At 44.1% G+C, this 13,610-nt stretch overlaps 1 protein-coding gene across 11 annotated transcripts in view; it reads right to left on the reverse strand.

The window, feature by feature from the left end:
* The window catches only part of Pde8b (phosphodiesterase 8B), a 248,075-nt gene that overhangs the window by 113,172 nt on the left and 121,293 nt on the right, over window positions 1-13,610 (reverse strand). For 7 of the 11 annotated variants that reach the window (XM_031360582.1, XM_031360579.1, XM_031360573.1 and 4 more), the window contains one exon: window positions 2,533-2,592. In XM_031360582.1, coding sequence (XP_031216442.1) covers window positions 2,533-2,592 — 60 coding nt within the window. The remainder of the gene's footprint in view (window positions 1-2,532; window positions 2,593-13,610) is intronic. The other 4 variants (XM_031360580.1, XM_031360581.1, XM_031360583.1 and 1 more) reach the window with 1 other exon arrangement.

The following is a 13,610-nucleotide window of genomic DNA, read 5'->3' on the forward strand; positions in this document are numbered from 1 at the left end:
GCGATTACTGGAATTTTCCACTCGCTCATATTCTATGCAAATAGCTGCGGTTTGTGTTTATTTTTCCCTTTGCTCCTAAATTTGTTTTCATCAAAATTTCCCAAGCTAAGCCTCTTTCTTTTGTTTTCTTTCCCCTAAATCTGTCATTTCTTTTGAACAACTATAAACCATTAATTTTCCTTTGCTCATAACTTGAGCAGCATGTGTCTAGTTCCATTTTTTGCTATCATCTTCTCCCTGGGTGGGGCACCTGCATCGTCACTCATCCTGAGGGCAGCAGACGCTTCCAGAAGCTGACAAGCTACAACCGTTATGAAGCAGAGGCACACTGATTCAGGACCAAAGGGCTACTGCATACAAACGATTTAAGCTGTGGCCTCCTTCCTTTACGCTTCTGTGGTGAAGAAGGACCAGAAGGGAAATGGACTGAGACAGTCACAGCTACTAAGTGGTCAATGCTAAAGCTGGCCAAGTGCTATTTGCTTACGTTACAGGGGACACAAAAGGAGAGTGTCTGTCTGTCTGTCTGTCTGTCTGTCTGTCTGTCTCTCTCTCTCTCTCTCTCTCTCTGGTTCTTTGGTTTGGTTTTTTGAGACAAGGCTCTTCTGTGTAGTTCTGGAACTCACTCTGTAAACCAGGCTGACACTAAACTCACAGAGATCCACCTGCCTCTGCCTCCTTAGTGTGGGGATTAAAGGTATGTGGTACTACTACCCACCATTGGTTGATTGATTGATTGATTGACTGTTTTTAAGATGTACTGTTATAAGTTTAATAAGTAACTATTTTCTAATGATCTTGGTCCCAGGCTCCTGATAGGAATAGAAGCTGAGACATTGGTTTTTTCTTCTTCTTCTTTTTATTATCTAATTTTTAATTTATTTTATTATGTATATATTTTTTAGATTTCTATATAATCATATTATTTACCCCTTCTGTCTCCCTCTAAACCCTTCCATATACTCACCCTTGCCCTCCTTCAAACTCATGGCCTCTCTTTTTCATTCATTATTGTCACATATTACTGTTAGGTCCTAAGTAGACCCCCAACCCGCCAAATGACAGTGCCACTGACAATGTGGTAAATGACAGTCTGGGCTCAGCTCAAGCTTGGCTCTGGCTGGGTCAACAGAGAATCGCTGGTGGATAAACAAAAGCCTAAAACCAGCATTGCTTAGAAACTGTGAAGTGGGTTTCTGTTTGTAGGGAAGAGCCATTGCTTCCGCAGTCCGCCCCTCAGCCCGCAGGCAGCTAACTTCTCCAACACACACCTGCAGTACATATCAAAGTCCCCACACTACCTCCCAGCTCCTCTGGCCCACAGTCCCCCCTAGCTCCAAACTATCCTAACTCCCAATTCCTGCTTACTGGCCTCCTCCTGCCTCAAGTGTTAAGAACTAGCAAGGCTTTCCCCACCCTTTGCGGTTGTCTCTACCCCTGAAAAAGCCACAAGAATTTAAAATTTCCCAATAAACATTTCCTTCCACCCATGGAGCAGTCCACTTTGGTGATTTCCCCGACTCCTTGCTTACAGCTGACCATACGCATGTTTTCAGGGCTGACCACTGATAACCAGTTGGTGTGCTCTCCCAGAGAAGACTCTCTCTCCCGCTCTCAGGCTCTCAGCATTCCTTGCTTGCCCATAGTTCTTTGTGGAGGACTGAGGCCTCATGGGTGTCCCCCAGGCCACCTGGGCATACCTATTGTCCTCATTCTCGTTGGTGAGATTATATGGTGTAGCTTCTGATGGCCCTACGAGACACACCCTCAGCAAACTCCCTGTTCCTCAGGGTCTTACACCCCATCTGCCATTTTATTAGTGAACTCCAGGAGAGAGTGGTTCAGCCATCTTTATGTATCAACAAAAATATTGATCAGCCAAAGATAAATTACCTACATAATACTTTATCCACATCATTTCCACTCCTAAACAGCAGTACCAGATATCATCACTGAGCCTCTTCCAACAGGCAGAGCATGTTCTACGATAGCATGCAAGGCAGTTTTGTTGCACTGATGATTCTCAGTGAGAAAGGAAATCTCATTCACAGGAAGGAAATAATGCACACCAACTCATACTGTTTAGGAGGTCAGCCAGAGTCACACCCTTCCACACAGGCCACTTCCTCCCTTTCCGTGGGCAGCAGGATATAGGGCCGCTCTTCCCCACAGTCTACTGGACAATTGTATTCATTACATTTATACTCAAAGCAGGGTGATATTTAAGTCCTCAAAAACCAATCTAAGTTCTGAAGAATGATACTGATAAACACACACACACACACACACACACACACACATACACATATAGGTATGTATATATACATAAGTGTGTATATGTATGTATGTGTGTATATAGGTGTATATACACTTATAGTGTGTGTGTGTGTGTGTGTGTGTGTGTGTGTGTGTGTGTGTATGGGGGGAGGGGGCAAAGATGGCTACCTGTAGTTAATCCAGAAGACTGCTCAAACACTACTCATAAGTCATGTGCTCTGACAGCAAAGCCCTTCTGGAGAGATAGAGACATACCTGTATAGGGTCCTGTGTCAGTCTCATGGGCCCAATGCGCACCTCCGCAGAAGACACCTGCTAAATAAAGGACAGCATGTGAGAAATGTCACCTCTTCAGAACACGGACTCTAAATCCTTCCTCACACAGCAGAGTTCAATATGCTAACTTACTGATCCAGGGACAAGTTAGGAACTACCGTATACAATCCTACCTGGTTATGAGAATCTATACACTATAATCTATATGCTGCATGCACTGGGAATATCTATAAGGCTACATCTCCAATGTAGCCTTATAGATACATCCTCCAAGCAGGACTTTGGGTTATTTTTTTTTCTCCAGGCCCAAGCCTTTTATAATAAGAATGAGCTGTTTTATTAGCAAAAGCAATTAGATGGCTATTTACTGAGCATCTACTATGTTCTAGGTACATCATTATTATACCTATATTATATTACTATCCCTACTGATGGTCTGAAATTCCATGGAACATGCTAGAACACAACTGCTGATTCAGGACTGCCTCTACACTCACACTGTTATTTTTATAGGTTTTGACATGAGGAATGAACAGTTAATTCTCTCACCCAGGTGTTCTGTGGATACTACCTCCAACTCAGTGGAATTCCCTCAAGGGGACACAGGGATACCACACCAGGACCACAGAAGGTTAGCCTAGGCTCCTTGAGTGAGATTGGAGCTCCTGGGTATCATGAGCCCACACCACCTACTTGCCTCTGGCTGCAGCAGAGAACAAATGCATATTTTCCTTTTAATTACTTTACTTGGATTTCCAAAGATGACTTTTCTCCAAGTGAATTTGGCCAAAGGTCTTTGCCTCACCTTTATGGATCCAATTTTGTTTTTCTCTAAGTAGTTGCAATGGTTTGCTACCTAGAAGCATATCCTGCTTGAAACACACCATCTTGGCCCCTTGTCTATTTGAAGGAGCATCTGAATTCATGGGACCAGGGATGTATCAATGACCCAGAGTTAGAGGAGGCTTGACCCATTAAAAAAATAACAACAACAACAACAACAACAAAAGTACAACCCCCTGTGCTGGGGATGTAGCCAGTTGGTGGAAGTCTAGGATACATGAGGCCTTGGGATCTAGAACTACCCCAAATGGGCACAGTGACTAAGAGCCATCCTCAGCTACCTAAGCCTGAGACCAGCCTGGGGTACATGGGATCCCGCCTCAGAATACAAAACTACATAACAACAACAGCAAAAACTCCAGGTAGAATTATAAATTATACTTTGGAAGATCTAAACTACTTCTTCTCCCCTCCCCCATTCTTAACTCTGAGCTCTCAGGCTGCACCTCCCCCTCCAAAGTATGCCCCACTCTTTCCTCTGTCAGGTAGGTTATCACTTCAGACATCACTGCTAGGAAGTATGCCCAAGAGAAGGCTCTGCATGTAAAAGTCCTCCCCCACGGCCTAATGACCCGAGTCTGATCCTGGAACTAAAATACAATGAAAAGAAAGAACTCCCTCCACAACGTTGTCTTCTGACCCCAACATGTACTCACTGTAAGTGGGTACACACACACACATACACACATACACACACACACATACAACACATACACACACATACACACACACACATACACACATACATACACACACATACACACACACACACATACACACACACATACATACACACACACACGAAATAAATAAAAATTTAAATATACTAAAAATAGAGTATCAAAGGGATAAAATAAAAAGAGCTCACTTTGGGAGGCTAAGAGACTAACAAGAGGTCCCTACAGGAAGGACTTGAGGTGCTCCCACAAAAAGAGAATTTGCCCCTATTTGATGCATTGTCCTGTATTCTTGGGCAAGTCCAATGAGGCATGTGATATATGGCCTGCCAGTCTTCCTCAGTGGTGGGAGGTGGCTAGTTTAAACTCCAGCAGCAGACAATATGCTGACTGTGAGCATACTCTACCTCTCTGTCCCAGGCCTTGTGCTATTGTAAGGGCTTCACAGGAGACCAAACAATAGTCATTGATGGAAAGTGCCATTTTAAAGGTGATACTCATGCTAGAAGATATTACTTCCTGTCTGGAGACAGGAGAGACCACAGCTTTCTCATTCAGCCACAGAGGTCGCCAGCCACGTCTACTACACTTTGGCCTCTCCCTGAGCCAACTCGGCAGGAAGCCAGACTAAATCTCTGTAAGAGGAATGCAGAGCCAGATCCTGTTCAGGTTTCTAACTGTCCCTTACTTGTCTCCTTCCGGCTCCTTTTCAGTGTGTTCCTCCCAGGGTCTGTTACTCTACCTCCAGCTTGGGTGCCTCAATTTACCAGTTCCTCTAGCCGTGACCCACACTTCACTTAATGTCTCTTGTCCAGTCTTTCTTAGTCTATGCTCTTGGTCATCTGACCTTCGCCTCAATACCCAAAAGAAGTCAGCTGTCTCAACAGAACCTGGCACTGGTCCTTGCTGGCTCTTTGGGATATTCCAGGCTATGGGCAGTTAAAAAACAAAAACAAAAACAAAAACAAAAAACCAGCTGAAGTATTTTGTAAGGCTCTGTTTCAGAATTCACTAATTCATCACACAAGTGCAGATGCCTGTGTGGCCAAGCCAAGACTCTACTTTAAAGAGTGAGCTTTGAGCAACTGAAGATGTGCAGGTATGCAGGCTAGCTCTGCCTACAGGAATTGAGCATGTCTGCCAGGGATAGAGAAGCCAAACCGGGTATAGGGCCAGAGAGGGAAGGACAGGGCCAGAGATAAAATTCAGGGCCACTTCAACCACATGGTCTCCCCAATCAGTGCATGCTTAATCACGCTGTACAACATTTGCTGCATTAGACATTTGTATGTATTCATGTATGTGTGAATGAGAATGTACCCACAACTACATGCTTGTCAGCAGGGCCATCAGCTCCCTTTCAGATGAAGCTAGTTCTCTAGGGAAGCTTAAATAAAGAGTCCTACTTTTAGTATTTGCTGATTTCACCAATGGCCATTCTCAACTTGGCCATAGAGCTTGGCTATGCTGGCATAAAAAGAGAGATCTCTTGACTCTGCACCTGGGAATGCACTGTTCTTCCTATGAGGGTTAATGGGTGGTGAGCTCCTTCAGTCTTTACTGATCTGCAAATATCCATTACTTGATTTTATTTGAAAGTTTAGCTGTGTATAGAATTCTGCCTGAGAGATACTCTCATCTCACTTGGACTGCAGTTGAGACAGAAGAGATGGTTCTGGTTCGGAGGAGATTAAATAAGCATTTATGAAGGCAGGCAAGCCCTGAAAATAGGAACAAGAGAGAGTAGGTTGAAGAGACTCTAGTCACGGAGCAGCCTACGCATAGGCAGGAAAGCAAAGGCACTCCTTGGGGAAGGGACACAGTGTGCAGAGTGGTTGTATTACAGTGTACAGAGGGAAGGCTGGGGACATCCCAGGGTGGAGCCCTTCCATTCTGGAGGCAACAGTCACTGTCAGGACTCCAAGTTATCATGACCATGTGTATGACAAGAAAAAACAAACATTTGGGTTGCCCACTTCCTAAACAGACAAGAGCAGAGATTTAACAATAGCAATACAAGCCAAAATATTCCTCAGAGTGGCAACTTCCAACAGGGAAAACTGAGTGGGAAAATCCACCACTGTGACCAAGATGAAAAAAATTCAGGGAGGAAAGACACAGTTTGGCTTCCCTCCAACAGGAGTCAACTCCAGCACATTACCCTAAAGTCCAGCATGGGCGGGTGTTCGAGCACCACCACCGATTCACCTGTCATGGCGCCACCTTCTCTGGTACCGATTGGCACAACCCTCAGTGGTTTCTGCTCCTGGAAGCTTGGTAAGCAACTTGGCATCGACTTTTACAGCTGTGCTCCAATGAGAAGGAAGCTGAGATTCAGGAATGAATGGCTTCCCACCTCCCAGGCCCAACAGTTTGTTTATCCTTTAATTCTGCCCTGCCGTTGGCCCCAGTGTTTAATAGCACTCAAGGTCACTCACTAATCATCTCAAGATGACCGTGACCACCATCAGTCCTCAGGACAACATGATTCTTTATTCTGAGCTCTTGGTGAACAGAGTTTGTATTGCCTCTGCTTTTTGAATGGACCCCATCCACTCTCCAACTTCTAGGCAGGCCCCAGCACTGAAGCAAGTGGGAGCCTGGGAAGACATATTTCAACTTGGGAACTCTGTTTTGTCTTGAATACCTCTTTTTGATAACTATATTCATCACCTCCAGATACCCTCTACTTCCTTCTATCCCCTCAACCATGGCCTACCTCCTGGCTCTGCCATCACATTAGCCCCTAACCCTTTGTTGGTTTTGAGATGGCTGTTTGCTCTCCAGTACTTCCTGGCACCTATGGTAACCTGTACACCTGAGAGGCTGAGAGGTCAATGGGAGGCCCATGGTTCTATTCCCTTTTCATTTCTACCTCTGGCCTAGACGTTCTGCATCTGCTTTTTATATAAGAGGCCTCCGGGCAGACTGTTTATATAAATCAATTCCTGGTTCCAACTCTTGGGAAGAGAATCCAAGATCAGGGCCCTAACAGCAGTACGTATTATCTCTGGGTTGAAAAGGCAGAGTACACTCTGCTGAGCAGACATGCCTGTCACAGAGGTCCCACCCCTTCCACAAACTCTATTACATGCACACAACCCAACAATTGTGATAGGTATGGTGTGTAAGCACTAAAACACACCCAACACTCAGCTGTTGGATCTGTCCATGGCACTCTTCCAAAGCTCAGGAAAGAGGAAGATACTTGAAAAGTTATCCATGCAAAACAATATTCCTAAATTACAGCAAAGATCAATACAAGTCCTTTATGGTCCAGTATTTCTTAACATATGGAGGAGAAAGGCAAGTCAGAGTCAAAGACAACGTTCTTGTTTTAGGCCCTGATGCTTCAGGTCTTAATTCTCATAATTAATTTCATAGTATGTTTTATTACATGAACATAAATACAGAAATATCTTTTCATCAAAAGATATAATCATTAGGAAGAAGATTAAGCAATTTGACTTTAAAATTATAACTTCTATTCACTGAAAACGATAGCAAAGACAAAAGGAGGTAGTCCCTGGAGAGATAAAACCTAAAATATAGAAAATCAACAAATATTAGTAACTAGAATATATAATTAAAAGTTATAAAAATTTAAATAAAAAGGAAACCAAGAAAAATATCAGACAAAAGTTTTGAAAAAAAAATTCCCCAAGAATGGAAACTCAAGCATAACAAGGTGACTTGATAGTAACCAGGCAAAGTAAAGAGTTTAAACTATAATGGGGTACAACTTTACACCCAAACATTTCAATACACAGACTACTTAAGACAACGGACAACTATCTCATGGGCTGACAGCAGACCCCACAGCCAAGCCTGCACATTGCTGACAGATGTGTAAACTGGTTCAGACACTGTGATAAAGCAGTTTGGGAATTTCTAGTGAAGATTAAGAATTTCTTATTCTACAGCTCAGCCTTCTAAGTCAGAGTCTTCTTGGGGACTCCAAGGGGCATTTACAAGTTCGTTAGAATAAGCATTAGCTATAAAAACATTTACAAGCAGCCTGATTCACAATCCATTAACATCTATCAGTAGGTAAACAGGATGCTACACAGCTATCAAACTGAACTGACCTTTCTACCAAGTCAAAACGAACAAAGCACACAAGTAAACATGGCCTTAGAAGAGGAAACACAGTGGCTTTAAAAGAGTAAATACCTCAAAATACCATTTAGATAAAATGTCTATGCATTTAAAACAAAGCATAAATAAAGATATAGCATAAGACTATATTGCGATGACTTGAATAAACACCAACATGTTCTCAGTGAAGGTGGGTGGTTCTACAAGAAGACAAGGTAGGGTTCAACACTATATAAATATTCTACATATACTATTTTGTTTACCAGTCAAGTCTCTCTCTCTCTCTCTCTCTCTCTCTCTCTCTCTCTCTCTCTCTCTCTCTCCCTCTCTCTCTCTCTCCCTCTCTCTCTCTCTCTCTCCTTCTCCCCCCCCTCTGTAAAATAAGATACTATGTTAAGGATACAGATAGTTTCTCTGAAACTATAAAGTGATAGATTTGGCTGAGATTCCTTATTAGAAATGTGTGACTGCTCTTTGCCTCCATAAGACACAGGGATCGAGTGGGGCTGATGATTCTCCACGTGCATCATTTCATGAGATGATTACAACAATCTCACAATCCTACCATAGGTCTTTTTCATAGCTGAAGAAATTCAAACTGTACGAAGGGTGGGCAACTCACCCAAAGGGGTGGAGCTGAGATTGAAATACAAGCTTGGTCCTCAGGTAGTACTATGTCCAATTTTCTGAGGAACTGCCAAACTTTCCAGAGTGGTTGTATCAGCTTGCAATCCCACCAGCATTGGAGAAGTGTTCCTCTTTCCCCACATCCTCATCAGCATCTTCTGTCACCTGAGGTTTTTTTTTTTTTTTTTTTTAATTTTTAATTTTAGTCATTCTGACTGGTGTGAGGTGGAATCTCAGGATTGTTTTGATTTGCATTTCCCTAATGACTAAGGATGTTGAGCATTTCTTTAGGTGCTTCTCGGCCACCATTAGAGGAGTTAGAGAAAGGACTGAAGGAGTTGAAGGGGTTTGCAACCACATAGGTAGAACAACAATATCAACTAACCAGATGCCCCCAGAACTCCCAGGGACTAAGCCATCAACAAAGGAGTACACATGGTTGCAGCTGCATATGTAGCAGAGGACGGCCTTGTCATGCATCAATGGATGGAGAGGTCCTTGGTCCTATGAAGGCTCGACAGATGTCCCAGTGTAAGGGAATCGAGGCCAAGGAGGTGGGAGTGGACGGGTGGAGGAACACTCTCATAGAAGCAGGGGGAGGGAGGATGTGATAGGGTGTTTCCAGGAGGGAGGGAAACCAGGAAAGAAGAGAGAGAGAGAGAAAGAGAGAGAGAGAGAGAGAGAGAGAGAGAGAGAGAGAGAGAGAGATAGAGAGAGAGAGAGAGAGAGAGAAATCCAAGCTTGTCTCAATGGGACCACTGTGCTCTTCATTGTAGATATACTTATTCTTCAGTTTGTTCCAGATTGATCTCTAGATGGTATACATATATATCTCAAAACATTGCAAAGTGGCTCATCAGTGAGATGCAAAAGACTGGCTGAGAATTTTGGAAATACAGCTTGCTCAGTTCAGTATGGACATTTACCACCAAGAGCACAGCCATGAGACTAAGCTGCTGTGGCAAAGGAGGAAGTGATGCACCAACCACACCAGGCCACCTCTACATTCCCCATTGAGGCTGCTGCTGTTGGTGAGTCTTAGCGAATGACAGAAGAGGGTGGTACATTCCACGAGCCTAGAAAATCTCCTCAATCCTGGAGCAGTAAAAAGATACACAGCGAGGTCACCCAGATGCCACCTTGGCCAAACATCAGAAACTTGTCCAGCATGGTCTGATGGAGGAGCCATTTCCCATATGACTAGCCCATGAAGAAGAAATCGTACAGTACAGCCATGCTATTTACTGCATGTGGAAAGAAGCCAGCTTGATATGGATCATGCATTAGAATGGAAACTAAAAGGCTAAATGATAACCCACAAAATGATAAGTGCCTAAGGGAGGCCAACACCAGAGTCTTAGAGAGTTATCTTTCGGGGAGGAAAGGTGCACCCAACTGTACTGTGATGTGTCAGAAAGCTGCCCCTCACACACACCAGTATCGAGACACAAAGCTCTCACTGATGCAACCATTCTTGAGCAGAATCCCTAGGATGAGCATGAAGACAGGCTCATCCCAAGATTCCAAAGAGCAAACTCAGAGTCTGACCTGGACAGAGCAGGAAGCGCAAGGAAATAACTGACACATGACATCTCTCAACCAACCTCTTTCCTTTTATTAGAGACACAGCTGCTAATAGACATGGCTGGATGACTTCAAGCTTGTGACATTATACTGTATATTAGAGAACAAGCAAAGCAGTCCATTTCTCATTACTTGAGACCCAATTACTCAGAATGTACAAAAACCTGAGCATTAGTTTCTGGGTTTAATCTGTCCGGACAACCACCCCTGATGCTTTCCTTTCTTCTGAATACTAACTGCAGTGGAGAGAGACTGGGGGTGGGGGATAAAATGCAAACCAGTCCATCTTGCTCCATGGTCAGCAGCTCTGGTAAACAGAGTTGATGGGCAAGGAAAGAAACCATCTGCTAAAAATGAGCTTGGAGATTTCCTGTGGATTTCAATTACCCATAGTGCCTCTGTCCTCATTGTTACCATTGATAAGTTAGGACTGCCTTGGAGAACCAAGAGTGAAATGTCTTCCATGATTGGCTGCAAGGTAACCTTACAAGAAGGGCTCAGTGACCCAGAAACAGCAGCGGACTCTAGGTCACATCTGGTTCCCAATGAGCATCCAACCATGCTCCCTTTTGCACTCATGCAGGATGAGCCACAGCCCGCAGCCAGTCCATGTGGACACCCGGGGTGATGAATGTGTGTGGAGTGCTGGTTCCCATAGGAAGATTAATTTATTGAGATGAATCCTATTTTAAAACAACGCTTGTGGAATCATCTGCAAAATGCAAATGTCCACTCTTTTTGAAAATTTTTCCTGCTTAGCTAAAATAACCACATCTCTACACATGTACAGACACATCTTAAAGACATAAAACCTAAGTGAAGAGATAAATCCTCAACAACTGTGGAAAGTTAGAAAAAATGAAAGAAGCCCCTCAATTCTGCAGGAATTCTCCTGGGAAGGACCCCAGGGATAAAACCCAGTATACAGCCTCTCTTTCAGCCAGTTAACAAAGATGGAAGGCAACTTCCCATCATGCCTTAATCATGTGGAACCAGGAGACAATTCCCATTATCCCATTGCTTCCTTCTAGTGTTTTAAAGATGTAGGGAGGAGGATGTGGGAATGCCATCAACAGAGCAGACTGAGGAAGGGCTGTGACGAATCTTGAGGAGCTGGAAACGGTGCAGATGAACGCACTCATTGATGGAGAACAAACTCAGAACACTCCTAAAGTACAGCAGGGGGGTGAGTGAGTCCCAGAAGACCACTTTATGTTTGGCCAAAGTACATCACTCTTTTAAATTGGTTCTAGTTTGCAGCCAGTCATGCTCGGATCCATTGAGATCTCTTGGCAGGAAAACAGGCTGGCTATATGCCTTTGTCTGGGCCAGTGGGGAGGACCTGGCTCTCTTTTTGTTTCTGCTCTGAGGTCTGCCCACCTGCTTATTTCCATGTGCCTGGGGTTCCACTGTCTGTACACACAGCATTAAAATGCCTCCTTCAGACAGACAGACAGATAGACAGACACACACACACACACACACACACACACACACACACACACACACACAGGGGGGGGGGGGTTTGTGGTTCTAAAGAAGACATGTGGATACTTGTAAGCAAAGCTAAGCATTTCATTTTCCTGGGTATGGCTGTCCATTAGGACTAGTCAGATGACTTAGGACTATACATTCACCACTTCCCAAAGAAGTCATGTTGCCTGTGGCTTGACACCACACGAGGATGGAAAGCAAATGGAGAAAGGGAATGATCCCCACACCCTTTGCAATTTCCAACAAGTCACCAGATCAAAGCCTCACTAGGAACTATGTCCTCCTCCAGATATTTTGACTCAGTGAGAATAATCTCCCATTTCTTTTATTTTCTCCTAATTAACTTAAGACAGAATCACAAAGAAACAAGTCAATTCTCTTGCTGGTAATAGAAAGAGCTCTAATGATGTATATCTCCCAGGAGGAGCACAGACCATGCATCCCCTGGGTGGAGAACAGGTCATACAAACTCTTGTTGGGTTGGCACATGGCTGCCTTAAAAGCAGGAAGATAAACAACCTCAACTCAAATGACAGGAGTCCATGATGACATCTGAGCAGGTGTGCTTTTGTGCACCTGACTCCAAGAGAGCTGGGAGTCTGAACAGAGGCTGCAACACTTCATATTCCAACCAGCATCCCTGGCCAGAGCTCCAGTTAGGTAGCTATGGAATGACACACTATGAAGAACTAGAGGAAGCTCATCCAAGCGGCTTATCTGCAGTTTTGTACTTGATTTTCATTTTAGCTAGAGAGTAAATAACTGCCTCACTCTTCTAGTCTGTGCCTTAAAACATTGCTATTATGGCCTGATGTCAATCTAGTTTTCTTTCCCTTATAAATTACTTGTTTTTTTTTCCTGGATCCCCGAATGATTTGTTTATGTTATAACTGTCTTACTTGAATATATATTTGCTGGGGATTGGTTCTAATGCATTGTCTTTTTGTTTTGTTTTGTTTTTCGAGGCAGGGTTTCTTTGTGTAGCCCTGACTGTCCTGGAACTCACTCTGTAAGCCAGGCTGGCCTCGAACTCAGAAATCCGCCCATCTCTGCCTCCTAAGTTCTGGGATTAAACGCATGTGTGTTATCTTAATTCCAGCTCGCAAAAGCTACACTTTCAGATGCTGAGGGTCCCTGCCCACAGGCGGCTTTGACTGGTAATAAAGAATTGCTGTACAGCTAATGGCTGGGCAGGGAGATGGAGGTGGGACTTTTAGATTGCACAGGCAAGGAACTGAGGGAGGAGAAGAACCAGAGAATCACCATGACTCCAAGGCAGAAGGATCAGATTTAAGAGCTGCAGGAGAGAAAGCATCCAGCAATATAGGTAGAAAGGAAAAGCGGCCCTATGGTGGAGGAGGGCTGCCCAGAAAGTAACAGAACAGCAAAGATAAAATATAAATTTAGAAGATGTTAAGCCAGGAATACCAGGAACGGGGGGTGGGGGTATGTGCTATCCATGGGGAGGCATATCAAAATTAGCTGGTGTGTGTGCGCGTGCGTGTGTGTGTGTGTGTGTGTGTGCGCGCATGCACGTGCATGTGTGTGTGTGTGTGTGTGCACGTGCATGCGTGTATGTACGTGCATGCATGTGGGCATGTATGTGCGTGCATGTATGTGTGCATGTGCGTGTGTGTGTGTGCGCGTGCATGTGTGTGTGTGTGTGTGCGTGTATGTACGTGCATGCATGTGGGCATGTATGTGCGTGCATGTATGTGTGCGTGTGCGTGTGTG

This window comes from Mastomys coucha, unplaced genomic scaffold (genome assembly GCF_008632895.1).
Source record: "Mastomys coucha isolate ucsf_1 unplaced genomic scaffold, UCSF_Mcou_1 pScaffold8, whole genome shotgun sequence".
In the NCBI taxonomy this organism is placed as follows: domain Eukaryota; kingdom Metazoa; phylum Chordata; class Mammalia; order Rodentia; family Muridae; genus Mastomys; species Mastomys coucha.